The 17,751-nt window shown below is 41.7% G+C and overlaps 1 protein-coding gene across 1 annotated transcript in view; it reads left to right on the top strand.

Annotated features, from left to right (window-relative positions):
• The first annotated feature begins 7,515 nt into the window (after nucleotides 1-7,515).
• Nucleotides 7,516-17,751, top strand: part of itga10 (integrin, alpha 10) — a 31,209-nt gene continuing 20,973 nt past the window's right edge. Inside the window, exons 1-4 of the mRNA XM_064296410.1 lie at nucleotides 7,516-8,801; nucleotides 12,237-12,348; nucleotides 13,579-13,688; nucleotides 16,383-16,471. Coding sequence (XP_064152480.1) covers nucleotides 8,750-8,801; nucleotides 12,237-12,348; nucleotides 13,579-13,688; nucleotides 16,383-16,471 — 363 coding nt within the window. The 5' untranslated portion in view covers nucleotides 7,516-8,749. The remainder of the gene's footprint in view (nucleotides 8,802-12,236; nucleotides 12,349-13,578; nucleotides 13,689-16,382; nucleotides 16,472-17,751) is intronic.

Below are 17,751 nucleotides of genomic sequence, written 5' to 3'. Positions count from 1 at the left end.
CCTTTTCCTCCTGCCCCAATAAAAAAGGGTAAATAACTGCCCCTCCCTCCATGTTTATAGCCCCCCCGGGGCAGTTAAATGCAGCTGTCTCTCTCTTCTCAAAAACGGTTGCACAGTACCTGGGTACCATAAAGCGCGCACTCAAATACCATGCCAAACACACACATTCTACACAATCCTCACAAATACCTTCAAACACTAGCACTGTACGCAGAGATCATAAAACGGACATTCTCGATTCCTACTCGGGCTCCACGTGTACTTTCCAAAAATGCACTGGCACTCAGATTGAAAACACAAAGCACACTCACACACACACACACACACACACATTCCTCTCCATCCTCTTCCATTCTTGTTCCCCTTCCTATCGTAGCACTATAAAAGCATGCACACACACAATCACACACAGAAGACCGAGACAACACACATGTTTCATGTACACTTCTCACTTACACTGCATAATAATTAACATTTTCAAGCTAATATCAGAAATAGAATATAACTGAAATGTAATATTTGTCATTATCACCAAGTTATTAGGTTGCTTTAAAATTTGCTAGTCTTTCTCATCATCACCTGGGATGAGTCGGAACCTCAGCTCACTGAGGCAATCACTGTTAAAAACCAGACAGGCCGAGCCAGGCTGATTTCTTAAATGTGTGGTGCTGCTGACACTGGGGGGGGGGGGGGGGGGGGGCGGTCAACAGTGCACTTAATGTGAGACAGTAAACCTCCAGAGACAATGACTAAAATATGCCCCAGAAGCCAAACAGATCGAAGCATTGGATTGTGGGTAGCGACTGTGTGCTTAAAAAAGACACCCTGAAAATGTTCCTCTGTTGCTTGTTTGCTAATTTTTGAATTCACTCACACAATCCCTTTATTGTATTGGTGCAGAGTATCAGACACATAACGATGACACACACACACACCGTAGCCTACTCATACAAAGGCAGCCTGACAAAATAATAGCCATACAGACGGTGACTCAAATTGTCAAACTGATTCAAAGCGAAACGTACAGGCCAAACATAAAAGGAATTTTTTTGTATGAAGTGCTAATTCATCCAGACCGAGCAATAAATACCAGACTGAGTGGGTGGCGGTGAGAAGGTTATAGGATAATAATGCTCCTCAGGAATCAGTGTGTTTCCCAAACCAGATCCACTTGCTCAGTGATACTGCATTCAGTGTGGAATGTGAACTCACAGCTCCAAGTGCATATATTCAGACTTAACAACGTTTTTGGAGCGGTCAACGCTTTCAATCGCCTCCCAGCTCCGATTTCATTTTCCGCGCAACAATGATGTCAACTCATTCCAGAGGCGATGATGTCATGAGGCTACATGTCGCTTGATTGGCTATGGAATGCTGTGGTTTGAGGACTGGGAGGCATGCACCTCATATACTGGCAACCCACGGAACTGGCAGTGCTGATCCTTGAATCACACTTATGCACACACAGACACACACACACACACACACACATGCGCACATACACACGCATACACACGCACACACCCGTGAATCACTGAAATGAAAACACAGCGCAGAAACAACTGAAACACAAATAATATCTCCTTTGGGAGCACGCGTGTCAGTTTTATGCTTAATTTGTGGGCAGTTTCATATTAACTGTGACAATGTTGACTTTTTCGATGGAGAACCCCACCCTGGCGAAGCTCAGAAAGGGCAGAAAAACAAGCGGAGAGGTTAGCAAACACGGCGACTCAAATGTCTCTGTGTAAAATAAACCTTGAGGGTACTTCACTGTTTCCTTTTGGAAAAAAAGATAACTGAATCTGGCCACGGTCCCTTTAGGGACACTTCCATTTCCGAGTTATCATCGGGTTCACAGCTTGCTGTGTGACTGTAAGGAAACTCTCTCACACTCTCTGTGACTGAGAGTACACGCCAGCACCCTCATTAGTATTTGGGTGTTTGCTTCATAAGTATGTGACTCAGTGCTACTGGTTGAGTTAAAATGAAATCATGCATGCCCGCTGTCGTTTATTGTCATCACTGGGTGGCAGTGTAGTATAATGGGTAAGGAACTGGTCTTGTAACCACAGGTTTGATTTCCGCATAGGACTCTGCCGTTGTACCCTTGAGCAAGGTACTTAACATGCATTGCTTCAATAAATATCCAGCTGTATAAATGGATGCAATGTAAATGCTATGTAAAAGTTGTGTAAGTCACTCTGGATAAGAGCGCCTGATAAATGCCTGTAATGTAATGCAATGTAATTATGAATATATGTATATATGAATATATGTGTCCCTGTGTGTGAGTGTACATGGGTATGTGAGTGTGTATATTGCACATGGGTAGGTGTATGCTCATCTTTGTGTGTGTGTGTGCGTGTATGCCTGTGTGGGCAGCTGGCATATGGTACATTTGTTTGATTGTTTGTGCGTGCGTGTGTGTATTTGCGTATGTGAATGTGGTAGAGGTTCATGGTTATGCTCATGGTTATGCACACTCCCTCCCTGTCTGTGTGAGTTTAAGAGTGCAAAGTGCATATGTGAAATAAGCATTTTTACAGTGCTTTTTTCCCCACATGCATCAGTCTGTGTGTTTTGAGCATTATATGTCTACTCACTAGAGCGAGTTTATGTCTGCTCGGAGATTTTCCAAATCTGTCATCTGATTATACTATCACATGACTGCCCTCCTGTCACCCATGTGACCCCATATGACTGCCGGGGCAACAGGCCACACCGTGGGAGAGATATGAGAGAACATGAGGAAAAAGCAGGAAAATGTTTGGTGCTGGGGGCAGGGGCGAAATCAGAAATATAAAGTATAAAAGCAAAAAGGGAGAAAGGCAGATCAGCATTCTGACTTCAAATAACCTCACGTTCAGTGATTTATCTCTCTTAATTAAGGTGTCCTGCAGTATCATACTTACACATGAATTTTAATAATTGTTTGTTAACTGTAAAAATTAAAAATGGTGCACTGTGGATATCATCACTACTGTTTTAATCAATGAAAAGTACTTAAAACAGAAAAATCATGCGCACGTGATTCAGAAAATTGTTTTTTTTTCTTAACCAGTTCAAATATTTGATGAAAAAGAAAGACACAAAATACCCACAGCCAAATACAACGGCACACAAAGTAACAGCGTCACACTGTGGTTATGTGGAGAACATAATTTGAGTCCTATGAATTGAGATACACAAGGTAATAGCGACACCCTGTGGTAAAAAAAAAAAAACTCAACTTGAAATTCGGAAATAAAAGCGTTAAAAACAAATATAAACATTTCATTTACACGAGAAAAGTGCGAGTGTGCACGCCAAAACATGACATAAGTGTCATAGCAGGCAGGAGAGTGTGTCTGAAGGAACAGAGCTTTAAGTTGCAGAACGGTGCTTAATATGGAAAAGAATCTCCAGGCCAGAGGTATTTAACCCTGGGTGAATGTTCAGTTAAGGACAGGAAAAAGGCAGAATTTGCTGAGCCAAGATACAATTTGAACATGTGGGTTTTCAGTCTCTGACTCCGGTGGAGGAAACACAGTGTTTCGGCTGTCATGACATGTGGAGAGTTCATTCCACCACCAGGGGGCGATGAAAGACTAAAGAAGCGACAGCACTGTCATGAAGCGCCTGTATGTTGAAGGGTCGAAAGACAACCAGAGTGGCTTTGTCCTCTAACCTGCCGATTCATTTCTGTCCCCTGTAGGAGACATGCGTCTTTGGCCTTAATCTCAAGAACCACATATTCTACTATACTGAAACCTAAACTAGACATTCAGTAAAAATAATATTTTGGAAAATATTCTCTCTGCAACATGTTTTTGTAATCCAAGATACTTGTATTATGTCAAAAAATTGAAACACTTAAACTTTGTTTTCTTCCCAGTCTCAGGAGGATAGATGGAAAAGCATATGTGAAATGGGACATAACAGATGACAAATGATTTATGCTGTGTCAGAATTTATAATTGGACTACATTTTTAGCATTAAAAAAAATATATATGTGTGATTGTTTAACTGTGGCTGATAAATATATCTATAAAATACAATCCCAGCGATTATCCCTAATTTGCACCAAATGTTATTGTGTCATCTTTTGAACATACATAGTTCATACATTATTCATACATTGTCAATCACTACAAAACACAAGCTTGCTGCTTTGAAGAGACTGTGTGTAGTCTAAATGAAACATGACTTGAATTATGTAGAGATTTATACTAATGTGATTATCCATTTGTAGTGCGATCCAGGATTTCCCATGTAAACAGGGTCATACACTTTGAGGATTTTCCAGTGGGAATAAAGTGACAAAATGACAAGGTAAGCCTTACCACACTGAAATACATTTATAATGTTATGACTTTGGATGGCTAGATAATGAAGGGTTCTGGGCAAATAAATATAAATCATGAATTACCGGCAGGAAAAGGGCAAAACAGGCTGAGTCCGTTCCGATGTCTTATATTAAAATCATATAAACAGTGGAGGAAGTCTATTTTACGTACTAATCGATTCGGTTTTTTTTCAAGATTTCTCAATTGGGTGAGAGGAGGCAGGAATACTCCTTGGAGAGGTTGCCAATCCATCAGAGAGCACACAAACAATTCTCGCACACACTCATAATCCCAAATTAGCCATCCTGCGTGTTTTTCGACTGTGGGAGAAAACCGGACTGCCTGGAGGAAACCCAGGCAAAAACAAGAACGTGCCACGTCCACACAGAAAGGCACTTGTGTAATAATAATAATAATAATAATAATAATAATAATAATAATTGTAGTAGTAGCACAGCTGTAGCAGCAGCAGTAGTAGTAAATATATTGCCTCTGATGAAATATAATAATGATGGGAATTTCTTCTGGTGCACAGAATCTGTGCCACTTCTGTCTCATCAAAAATGAGTTCTTGGTGGCTGTTGGGTGGCTTGACTTGTAATGCAAGTTTTAAATATAAGCCACAACATTACTTCACAAAACAAATACAAATTATGTCATAAACACCATTATAATTATGTATTGTTATCCTATAATTATTTATAATAATGTTATAACCACTTATCTAGTTCACAGTGCAAAACGAAAACACTCTATTAACCTGTCAAGATCCATGTCATCATCTACTTCAGGCAGGCAGGGGAGAAATTGGAATCTGCACTGAAACACAGCACTGCTGCTCTTTAAACTGTTAGTACTGTGTCTGTTACGTGACACTGTATCTCTAAAAAGCGTTACAAAAAACTAAATTGAACAAATAAAAAATGAGTAGCCTTGGTGGTGTACCCAGTGCATGCAGTATTACCATTTACCATTTCAGTGGCTGTGATTGAGAATGCTAAACCAATGGTGTTGGCAGGTGTCATCAGTGTGTTTGCTTACCGCTTTTCACACCGGTAAACACCGTAATCATTTTTGTCTCATTCATTCCAATACTTTTTCTTAGCTCTTACTCTCCGTTTGATCTAGGGTAGTATTTCTGACTGTTTTTTTTTTTTTGGCAGGCCTGTGCTTAATTCCCCACAAGGTTGCACTCAGACCATTCATTGCTGTGCTCGTTCATCTTTGTGAGGTCTTGGGATAAAATAATCTTTAGGCCATTGGCCACGGTGCTGCAGAGGGATAGTTCATTTTCTCTGTTATTTGTTCAATTTCAGCATGTTTTCAGTTGGCCCATGCAGCTTTTATGTGCAGATTAAGTTTATTTAATGTATATAAAAGAATAAGAAAAGACATTACATGTTTTGTTTTTTTTGGGGGGTTTTTTTGTTTTTGTTTTGGAGAGTCGGGTAATGCACACACGTGCAACATCTGAAGGTGTATTGCCTTGCTTTAGACCACCGGTCCTGACAACCCTGGTTCTAGACTGCTTTGCTTGGGGAAGCAGTCACAGATTTTGGGGACAGTGTGTGCCATGCACTTTTTACGGGCTTTTGTCATCCTTTATGTGCTACAGTGTGTAACATATACAGGGTGGTCCGTAAGTATTTTGGCAGTAAGACAGTTTCAGTTGTTTTGGCTCTGTACTTCAGCACATATGGATTTGAAAAGGAAACGATGAACATATGGTTACAGTGCACACTGTTAGCTCTGATTTGAGCGTATTTGCAGTACATCCGTATTGGGTGACCTGTGTACAGTCTTTTTATACGTAGACCCCCCCACACCCCACCCAAACCCCCACACCATGTTAAGGGAGATTTGTAGTTGAACAAAAGAATAACATCTTAAATAAAGTCATATTTAGTACTTGGTTCAAAATGCATTGCATCCCATGACTACCTGAATTCTGTGAACCATAGACAGATGCTGGATATCTTCCCTGGAGACGCTCTGGCAGGTAAGTACTTCAGCCATCTTCAGTTCCTGTTTGTTTCAGGGGCTTTTAGCCTTCAGCAAGTGAAATGCATGTTCTGTTGGATTTAGTTTGGGTGATTGATTTGGCCAGCCAAGAACATTCCAGTTTTTGGCCCTGAAAAAGCCCAGGATCTTTTACCAGGACTACAGTTTTTTTTACACATCCATGCCTACATTCTGCAGAATGTTCTTGAACAGTTGAAAATGGGCTGGAAGAAGCAACCCAAATGAGCAGGACTCTCTATAAATCTAGTAAAGTAACAGCATTTCTGTCTTATTACAGATAAATAATAACAACAGTGTGTATTTCTAGGTATTTCTCCACATGTTCAAAGCCTCTAAAGCATGGCTGAATGTATGCAAGATGGTGGCACAGTGGAATGGCTGTTCATTAAAGGGAATGGACTACATCACTGTCAATCACTGAAAGCTACTACACTGAACTGCAGGACAGTTTTCAGCAATTAAGCAGCAAGCACTTTTTTGGAAGCTTTTCCTTGTTCCATGAAGTGGTTTATTTTCTAGGTTTTAAAAAATATATTTCAGTTTTATTGGATTTTTTTGATTGGCCCAGACAATTTTGTGAGGAAAGATATTTTCAGAAGTTTCAGACATCCTGCCAGTTTTACAAATGCAAGTATAGGGAATTGAAAGACCGGGGCAGGATCTGTTCAGGAGGCTTAGCCAATCATAAAAATGCTCTGTTCAAAATAATAAATAAAATAATTTAACTAGATACAAAAACAAACCAAAAAACACTTGCAATAATGCATATTCAATAACGTTCTCAAAATGTTGTTTGTGTTTCAGCATACCCAAGACATAATAAATGGAAAATAATAGCATATCTAATCAAAACGGAAAGTGATATCTATAAATACCCAAATCTATATAAACTCTGAAAAACACTGAATAAAGAATCAAAGTGGCTTACTTTTAATATTTAGTATATATATAATTCTATTGAATTGATCGGTACCTTTGAACTTTTCTGTAAAATTTCATTATGCCAATTTTTGAAACTATGTTCTATGTTCTGTCTCAATTTCTCAGCTAAGAACAGCGGTGGTCTCCACCCATGCGAGGTGGAGGGAAGAGGAGGAGTGTGTGTGGAGAAAAAATAAAGATGGAAAAGAAATGAGTATAAAAAACAGAAAACAGAGACACAGAGAGAGCGAATGTGGTTTGGGGTTTTTTAAATGCGAACCAGGCGCGCAGTGAGAGGAGAAGGAGAGCGAGTGAACATCGAGGGAGCGCTGTACAATAAAAGCACTCTTTCATTTCGCCTATGTGTATTTTGGAGTGAACTTTTGCAGTCCAAGGAGAAAACGCCAGAGAACTAAAATCTAAAGAGAGAATGGATAAACGAAAAGAGGAGCGCATTTAAATCTGAAGCTGAGTCCGGATCTTTTTAATTAGCATTAATATTCCACATTTATTTTCAGAAATTATTAGGTCAACATATACAAATATTTCGTGCCATGGTAATATCGGAGCATAGACACACAAAGAAAGGTGAGCAAACATTATGAAACAGTACGGGCACGCTTACGCAGCTAGGTTACCTTCGCCACTTTAACTGTTTAGTTTTGACTGAAATAGGCAAAAAAAAATTAACCTGCATGCAACAGCCTCTGGCTTTGATGTTTCGAGCAGCAATCGTGTAACGGGATTCTTGTACAGAGCTCGTGCGCTCGCACCGCAGTAAGCGAATCAGGCTTCAGTTTGGAGATGCAGGTGTAGGTTTTGCGCTAGAATGCAAGTGGAATGCACACCTGAAATGAAATAGAAAAGTTCGGATACAACTAGTGTAGTTTTGTATGAAACCAGGTAAAAGTTTATTATTATTATTAGTATGCCTATTTTTGTATTGTGATAATTGAACTTGTCAACGGCTGATAAGCATATTTAAAATGCGATCAATTGATTTTAACTAAATACATCGCAGTAAATGCGTGAACAAGATATTACCAGGGGAATTATTAAAATCGAAGGACCTACGCGAAGTTAAGTTAAACTTGATTTCTCCTTTTGTATCCATTACCAGCTACTGTTCAGATTCATTTTAAACCTCTTCAAGTAACTCAGCAAATTTACTGGCGAAAGTAGGGATAACACTTGGTAGCTTTTATTTGTTACAATCGCGTAGTCTGTAGCCTACATTAATTTATTAATGCAATGCCTTTTATGAGAATGTGATGCCAGTAATTGTATATCTGGAGTACGCGAGGGAAAGTTATGCCACTGGAACTGCATTTAAACGGAGCCCAAAGGAATTAGACAAGTAAAAAGCGCGCGTGAGCGGGCGGGTGTTATGCCGAATGTACTGCATTTAAACGGAACCCCTGGGAATTAAAGTGAAAAAAGAGCGAATCAGCAAGAGAGAGAAAACCACCTTGTATACATGGAGTTTCGCGGATTCCTGTTTCTCCTGAAGTCGATGGTACTTCTAAAAGGTAAGGATTTTTGCGAGTCTACTAGTCAAAGATTTTAACCAGTGTTGTTTTTACGTATGCATGCTTTAATTATTAGGCAGGTAATTATTTTAGAATTGATCACTTGCTGACATCATAGTACAGTTAATAAACCTACATTTATTGCAGTAAACAGACATACCAACAGAACATATCCCTGTGCATAGCATTAATCTTCTGAAAACCATCATCGATAGCAGTATAACTCAGGTATGTTAGGTCGTACCCTCTGGTTATACTTGGAATAGCTCCTACCATGTACAGCTGTTTCCTAAATTTCCTTGCAGTGGTATTTCATGTTATTTTCATTTCAGCATTCATTTTCTTAGGATGTCTTTCCTACATGTCTAGTCTGGGCTAAGTCTCCTGGTTTACCTTATCGTTTATAAAAATCAGCGTGTATTTTAATCTTATGTTTTCATTTCACAGTTCACCTTTGCGCACGGTTTATTTTGGTATTTCCTTCAGAGCGGCAGTTGGCTTTCAGTGGTGCAGACTCAAAATGCCGTTTTGGTCTGTTTGCCCTCAGTTTAGTGATGTTATTTCGACCAGAACTGGACTTTGAGGGGTGAGAAAAAGGGAGAAAGGGCTTTTTGTTTCAACAAAAAAGAGACATTGTGCTGTAGGCCTACTTTCATTATTACTAGGAGTCTTTTGGACCTCCATGTTATATGACGCATGACAGAATCAAGCCTGCTACATAGTAATGCAACTGCACAGAAAAGCTACTTGGGGGTTTGGAAATATGGCTTCCGTAACAGAAATTCAAGACATTGCAGGACTTAGCAACCATGGGCCAAAGTGCAGTCACCACAAGTTGTTTTTACTCACCAAGTCTCTGTGGGATAGCCATTTACGTAAGGTTTAGCATATTTATACACTAACAGACTTAGGGGATATGTATGTAGCTACCGGCGTGTTGTGTACGTGTGTCTGTTTGTATTTTCTGGCCCATACAGAAGGGTGTTGGTGTCAGTGTGTTCTTGGGGGGTGATAGCTTTCACAGACCTCTCAATGTTGTGACCAGCCTTCTGGCTTTAGACTCTGTGTTATGCTTTACTGAAATGTATAACACAGGTGTGTGTATGGGGAGGCTGGGGATTTCTCCCTGTCTCTCTGTCTATCTCTCTTTCTCTCTCCGTCCATCTCTCTGCCTCCCTCCATCCACCCCCGCCCCCCCAGGGAGGGAGAGAGAGAGAGAGAGAGAGAGAGAGAGAGACTAATAAACATCCAGGACATGATGAAGGGAAAGAAGGCGGAAAGTCTTGTAATTTCATTAAAAAACAGCAAAAAAGAAATTGGACAGACACATTAACCGGACACTGCATCGCGCTAGGCTGTGGGAGAGAGGGGACTTGTTATAACACAAGATGTCCATGTCAGATCATTACTGTGCTGTGCTGTTTATTTTGGATGCCTGTTGTAAGAAATGTGCTGGCTGAAAAAGTTTGGCCACAATGGAACAGAATTAGACTGAGACATCCGTAGTCCATGTATATTCAGAGTGTGGGAAAGTACTGAGAATGCATGAGAGTAAATGGATGGTATATAATAGATTTAAAATAAAAATTGAATTATTAAATGAAGTTTTGTCCTGACTGTCACTGGGCTGTTTGAATGGTAACAGTTGGCATAGCAGCCACCGGCAGCACTGAGTCTTTTAGGTGCAGCTAAATCCAGTGAGCATTAAACGAGAGGGATGTGGGACAAGCTGTAGAACAAAGGGAAAAACAAGCTCAAGGGGGCCAAGCAAGCTCTAAAAAATGAGAGAAAACACGTGAAAATGCCAATAGAGGGTCAAGGGAGGTAATGAGAGAGGGAGAGAGAGATCACATCCAGGTGAACATCCTACACATTTGGATTCTCCCTCTCTCATTCCAGCTCTGCTGAAGAACTCAGCACTGCACTGAATGGATTAACAGTTGCAAATGAAAAGTGAATTCTTTCATGAAATGTTACAGTTCTGACTCCAGGGGTTGACCTTGTGCAGGGACTGTTTAAAGCAGAGGTGGATAATAAGTCTTATCTATTTCTGGTTTTCACGCTGGTTTCTGGCCTTAAACTGCCTAATTAGCCCTAACATTTACACCATCTGACATTTTAGCTGCTGTTCTTGATAAGTGCACGGAGAACAGCTGAAGACGGCTGTCGCGTCCCAATGTGAGACATTTTACTGTTATCTAATGTACAAGAGGAACTGTGTTGGTGTTTTACAGCTAATTTAGTCAGGGTAATTGTTGGAAACAAAAACCTCCAGACACACCAGCCTGCCAGGACTGGAATTACCCACTGTCATACACGGTGACACACCCTTGGGTGTACAGAAAAATTAAAACAAAGGCGAAATAAATTAAGCACCAACAGCTTTTCAGCCAACCAACGATTCAGTCTCGCTCGCTCTCTCTGAAGGATCTGCAATCCCCTGTCTCAGACCCCTGCTGGGAAAAGAACGCACACTTTTAAACTCTGGACTGATTTGTAACTGATTTTATCCAAGTGTGCTTAACCAGTAGGCGTGGTCCTCCGATTGCCCTTATTCCCCCTCACAAACTGAGCCCTGCCACACCCACCTTGCGTCTAAAGAGGGTTTGAAGGACCTTGGTAATGAACGCTCACTGGGAAAACGAAGGCAAATGAGGCCCAACGTGATAACACAGGTGGCCCGACAGTGCCAACTGTCAGATTGCTCCCTTAAGTCTTTGACATAAGAATTGTTTGGATAATGAAATATGAACTGGCTGTGAGCATTTGGTACCAACCCTGTTTCCCCGTATTCTGCTCCCTTAAAATACTCTTTGACAATAAATGTAATTCTCCTGATTTTTATGGCATAAGAGGTATTATGTCTATATCATGGAGCCTGAAAGTGTAATTATATACCTATGTCCTTCCTCCATTTCCCCCTCGCTTGTTTTGCTCTTCCTTTCCTCTCCCCTTTCCTCTCTCTTTTACCTTTCTCCTTTCTCTCTTCTCTACTCTCATTCTCTCTCTCTCTCTCTCTCTCTCTCTCTCTCTCCCCTCTCTTTCCTCTCTCTCTCTCTCTGTATAAAGGGCAGGTTTGTATGTCCAGACAGGGAGGCCACTGTATTTAGAGTTTTTATAGCCCACGCCCTTCCCGCTCTCCTCTTTTCCCTCTCGCTTGTTTTGCTCTTACCTTTCCTGGCTCCCCTTTACCTCTCCTCTTACCTTTCCCTTTGTCCTTTCAACTGACTGCAGATACAAATTTACAGTGTATTTCAAAATGTTGACTTTAAACATGCTGGCAATGACAACGTGAGATGTGAGTGCATCTCCGTGTGTGTCTGTGTGTATTGCATGCAGGGTTATGTCCTGTGTTAAGCAGTGAAGTGGAGTAGTTATCACACTGTGTGCAAACACACGATTCTCTTTCCTTCGTTTCCCCTCTCTGCCTTTCAGGGTTGTGTCAGTGTTTCAATGTCGATGTGAAAAGGCCCCGGATCTTTACTGGACCAGAAGATGCGTTATTTGGCTTCTCGGTGCTGCAGCATGAGGTTGAAGGCGAGAAATTGTGAGTTACCAGGTTTGAAAGCATGGCTTCACTGTACTGCCAGAGGCTATTTTTGTATAATGCAATATGGCATTGAAATGGTTAATGAAATTGGGTTGTGAAATATTAATGCTTGTCCTGTCCCAATGCTGGCAGTACAACCATTAAAATGAACATTAAATGTTTGGTTTCAATAATGTTGATATCATTTACTATCACCCAGTTGTAAAAGAGAGAATCTCAATGAAAAGAGAACGGCTGATTTTAACTGATACAATTTGCCTCACCCATTTCATGAAATACATATGGCAGTAATGATGTATAGTGTTATTAATACATACCAAATATAGGTTAGTTCATTTTCACAACCTTTAAGTAGAATGAAATACAATTCCCATAAAGCCTTTCACCAGCATTTCTCATACAGTAATGGAAATGGAGTAAGGAAAATATGGAAATGGGAGAGCACTCTGTCTTTTGGAGATAAAGTTTAACAGAACCATGTATTGACACACCAACTAACTTGACTGAGGCAGACAAGCACCCACGTGCTGAGTAGGATTGATTTTGAAATCGCTTAGATGGTAGGACTGTCACTGCTTTCAGTGATGCCAATGTATTTTTCATATTAACCTGGGCTAGGCGTTCTTCCCAGATACATTATTTTTATCTTACAATGTAAGGCATTACATGTGCATTGTTTTATTGTCTATAGATTGTAAAAAATAATGTTTTTTTGGTTTGGAGGGAAATTATTCCTTAAATAAGGCAGGGTCTCTTGGGTTTCCTCTAAATTAAGTCCTCCCAGGGACATGACAGGCACTCATAGGCTGCCAGTGAGAAACAGTTTACGCCTCTGAGCAGTGCTTGTAGGGTTGGACTGCAAATTCTTCACTGTGACACCACTGTGTCCTGGTGTGCGGGTGTGGGTGGCGCAGTAGTGAATGGAGATTAGATTAAATGAGATTGAGACTTTATGAATTGGGGAGACAAATATATAAGGGGGGTGGGGGAATGCTGACACGGTATGCTAGCTTTGTTGATTATTTCCATGGAATAATTTTGCAAGTGTAAATTAGTGCAACACCACAAGCACACACTCACATACATCAGTAATTAAGATGAAATCTATGCTTCTTACAGTAGAAGTGGCGAAGTGGTAAGATCACAAGGTAGCACTTGCACTGTACTTTTTACTCTGACATGGAGTATATGTCCCTACCCCTGATTCGCTGTGCGTTTACAATGCAGGATGCTGGTTGGAGCGCCCTGGGACGGGCCAGCCAATAGCAGGAAGGGAGACATCTACAAGTGCACCGTGGCTGAGGAAAGGAGCTCCAACTGCACTAAAGTCAATCTGGGTGAGGGAGAGGCCTTAAAACCAAAAATCTTTCTCTTGAAGAGGAAGAAATGTGTTTTCAGCTATGATGAACAACTTCCAGACGGAGGTGGTTGTTATGAATGTCTTTTGTAGCAGTGCTTCTAATGTTTGGCTGGCAAAAATAGTCTGTGTGTCATTGCAGGGAAATCATCTCCAGTCATAGTGCTGAATAAAGCTAAACGCTTTCCCTGTACAGCAAATTCGGTGTTCAGTAGTTTCAACAGCTGAAAAAAATCCCATGTCTGCAGAAACCCCCATGTCTGTGGGCATGTTAAAATATTATCATTGCATCTGTTTCATTCTGTTGGCAATTATGGAAACTTGCTCGGCCCTTCTTTGGTGTGAGGGGAGTGGTTACGTATTTATAAACCAGTCATATCCAGCCAGTTATGATTGACAGTCCTATCTCGAATCACATTGAGTTTCATGAATTTCAGTTGCGGTGGAAATAGATGGGACTTTTCTATTGCTTACGCATCTTTTTTAAACACGTTATTTAAAGCTGTTAAAACACAATTCAAAACCATGAACTATATATAATAAGTCAAGTTATATGTGCAAAACAATTATGTCCAGTTTTATTGAAAGATTAAAATAAACACGCTTGCATCAAAACAAGTACCTTTAATTAAATGAAAAGATCCCAGTATTTTAATAACTGAAATAGAAATGTATTCATTGAAGTAATAAAAAGTACTTCAGTGAAAGACTTCAGTTTTTGCCAATGATATTAATTCTGTATGTTGCAAAATTGACTACATTTAATGTTGAAATCGGCTAACTTAAATAACAAAATTTCCACCTAAATGACATAATGGTGATAGCAGTATTCAGATAATAACACAATATGCCGTGCACTGTTGAGATATGCTTCTTTGTGCTCCATAGTCCACTAAAGTGATGCTAGCCATTGTGAAGGCACAGTAACAGTCCCATTTTTTAGTGTTTCACATATAATCCATTTCATGTTGTATTCAGTTCGAATGGCCTTGTGTTTGTTGACACTACTATCTACAATCAATAGTATCCGAGTCACACTCGTTTGGTGTTCTGAGCGATGTGCTCAGTCAGGCGCTGTATGGCGGCTGCTGTAAACTGTGTGAGCGATGCAGGCGCCCTGCGCGGTGTTCCCTCACATCTAATGGGCGACTGAGTGAAAAGAGGAGGCGAATGGCTGCACGCATCACGGAGGAGCGCTACGCTAATGTGCACTTTCGCAAATCGATGGATGACGTTACAGCGACGGAAGGGGTTTAAAAACAGTTCTCCCCACACTGTAATTCAGCGCTTTGGCTCTGGGCCTGTTTGACTTCTGGTGCTTGTGCCTTTCGGTGCTTCAGCTTGGTTTTGAGTTTTGATAGCGCGGCTCAGGGGCGCTGGGAACGTGACAGTACTGGAGAGGGTTACCGAGAGCGTGATGTCATTCTGTGGCTATGAGGAGCGGTCTTCAGTACAGCAAGAGCGCCCACAGCAGACACATATGTGCCAAGCTGTTCTATACAGTATTACTTTGATGCTCTTAGGTTTTATGACCGAAATAAAAATGAAATGTGAAACTGTTATTTTTGAACGTGAACAATGTCTTTGATAAACTGACGCAGCGGTCGTTTCCTGCGAATATTTTTCTGGTCTGGTTAGCGGTGGGGAACCTAAGGTGAGGCATGTGCTGTGTATTACAGTAATAATAGTGAAACTGATAGAGGATCATTACACCAGACCGTTTGAATCTGCTCTCCACCGTTAAATCAATCCTGTTCAAAGAACGAAGGACTAATAAAAGGGTAGATCTAGATTTAGAATGAATGAATTTATTAGACCATTTAAAAGCAAGATTTCATAAGACTGCATTGCAGATAGTAAGCCTTTAAAAATGGTTGAGTATAGAAAAACAAGAAAGCCAGCAGGCTAATTTCCATTTGGTCCACTAACTTTCAAACATAGGCATGAAAAAACACCCAATACAATACAGTTAATGCAATACAAACAGATATGACAGAACAATACATTCACCATAATTTAATTAAATGTGGCTTTTATGTAACTTGGAAATATTTCTTGCCTTCTTGAGAAGCCACACAAAAGTTCACAAACTTCTCAAAAATGTATTTTTTATGAATGAGTAGGTCATGTTTCTACTCTAGTCAACTTGAATAACTGCACCGCATTCATGGACTCACCCATATACCATATATCCACCACCCCCTCATGAGCGTCTAATGAGTATTTATGCTAATAAGTAATAATTGGCAAGTACACTTCACACGATGAAATGAGGCTCTTTCTGTCAGTGATCATTGAATGGCAGAAGGGTTAAAAATAGTACTGATCAAGTCAGGTGACACCTGTTGAACCCGCGGTCACTGAGTCGAACTGATTGGTTAAAAAATGCTGGTCATGTTTCTGTGAGGTGGGCGGGTTTAGCAGTATGCTGCCCTGCAGAGAGGTAAAGCCTGGCTTATGAAGCTAAGCACAACACACCTTCCTCCCTTGCACTGGTCAGTCTGCGCTGCTTCCATCTAAGTTAGAGCTGAAGAAGTGCCTCAGCGGTATGTGCCACTGAGGAAGCCGGGGTGTCACGGATGTGATGTCATGCCGGGGTGTCACGGATGTGATGTCATGGTGATGTCACGACGTTCCATCTTTACCTGGTTTTCCTTTCTTTTTTTCCGTGTAGGGGAGACGGCCTTCCAGAACGTGTCTCGGAATCTGAAGAACTCCCACCTGGGGATGACCCTGAGCCCGGACTCCCCGGATGGCTTCCTGGTGAGGCTGAGGCGGGAACAGAGCTGCACCAGGCGCCGTGCCTCCGGTGCAGCTCCACAGTGCCGCACACCGGCCGGGCTGGTCCACAAAGCAGCCGTACTGCAGGGTGGCTGTGTGCCACAACGGCCAGGAGACTGAGCTTGCAGCTCAGGGGGCGTGGGTTTGCTTCCCAGCTGGGAATGCTGTTGAAGGCTTGAGTATGGTGCTAAAAAAAAACTGATTATTTTCAGCGCACTTCCAGCAGTATAAAGGGGTTATATGTAAAAGAATGGTAGCTATATAAGCCACTGTGGATAAGATATATTGTAATGTAAAATTATTGACTCATATAGTGTCCTTTCATTGCAGTCCAACAGAGCCATACTGTTGCATCTACCACACCTCCACTGCAGGTCCACCACAGTGCCCTTCAAATTCATACAGCGTAACTTTACTGATCCTTGTGATTTTGGGTTACAGTGCTCAAGTTGCTGTTTTATTGGCGGGTGCTACAACACATGCTTTGCTCTAGCATAGTATCATCGACATCAAGAAATATGCCGTCAATATTAATTAACTGCACATTAGCAGTCACGATATCGGCGGTGAATAATGGTGATGAGTTGCTTTATGTTAGGCTGAAATCTTAAATCTTAACTGGGTAATGGGGGATGGATGGGATCGGCAGCGTTGACTGCGGTCTTACCGCCATTTGAGTGATTCACTTTTGTTTTTTTGCGGCCCTGTGGCCGTGTGGTGCAGAAATCCCCGTGCCACGGTCACCTTCCTCCACGCAGACGCCCTCCGGGGACTTCATCCTGTTTACTGCAGGCCTGGGGTTTGTGCGGTGGTGGGGAGGGGCGGGCGAAACGGGTGCGGGGAAGGGGAGCGGGGACGTGACGTGTAGAATAAAGATCAGCGAGAGGATGTGGGCACAAGTCAGAGCAGGTACACGCCAAAAAAAGAAAAGATGTCACGATAGAGGGAGGAGAGGGCATGTGAGGGAGCGGGTGAACGGGCGGTGACTCAGAGCCCAGGCCCGTCCACATCTTTAGACGGCGTCGTCTGTGGGCTGTGTCTCAGCCGTCGTAGGAAACGGCGATCGCTTTTATCATGCAGTTAAAATTCCGTCTGGCCTTCATCACAGAAGGAAGGGTGTCGCGCCTGTCCCATCTGTCCGAGTGTCCCGCTCTGTCAGGGGCCGAGGGAGTGGACCTGCCCCCCGCCCCCCTCCCCCAGAGAGGCGGAGGGCCCTCCCCGCCACATTGTCCCAGTTTTTGGGAAAGCGCGCCCGTTCCCGA

Source organism: Anguilla rostrata, chromosome 1 (genome assembly GCF_018555375.3).
Source record: "Anguilla rostrata isolate EN2019 chromosome 1, ASM1855537v3, whole genome shotgun sequence".
Taxonomy (NCBI): domain Eukaryota; kingdom Metazoa; phylum Chordata; class Actinopteri; order Anguilliformes; family Anguillidae; genus Anguilla; species Anguilla rostrata.
The sequence above is the reverse complement of the archived record's forward strand: the minus strand, read 5'-3'. Positions and strand labels throughout refer to the sequence as shown.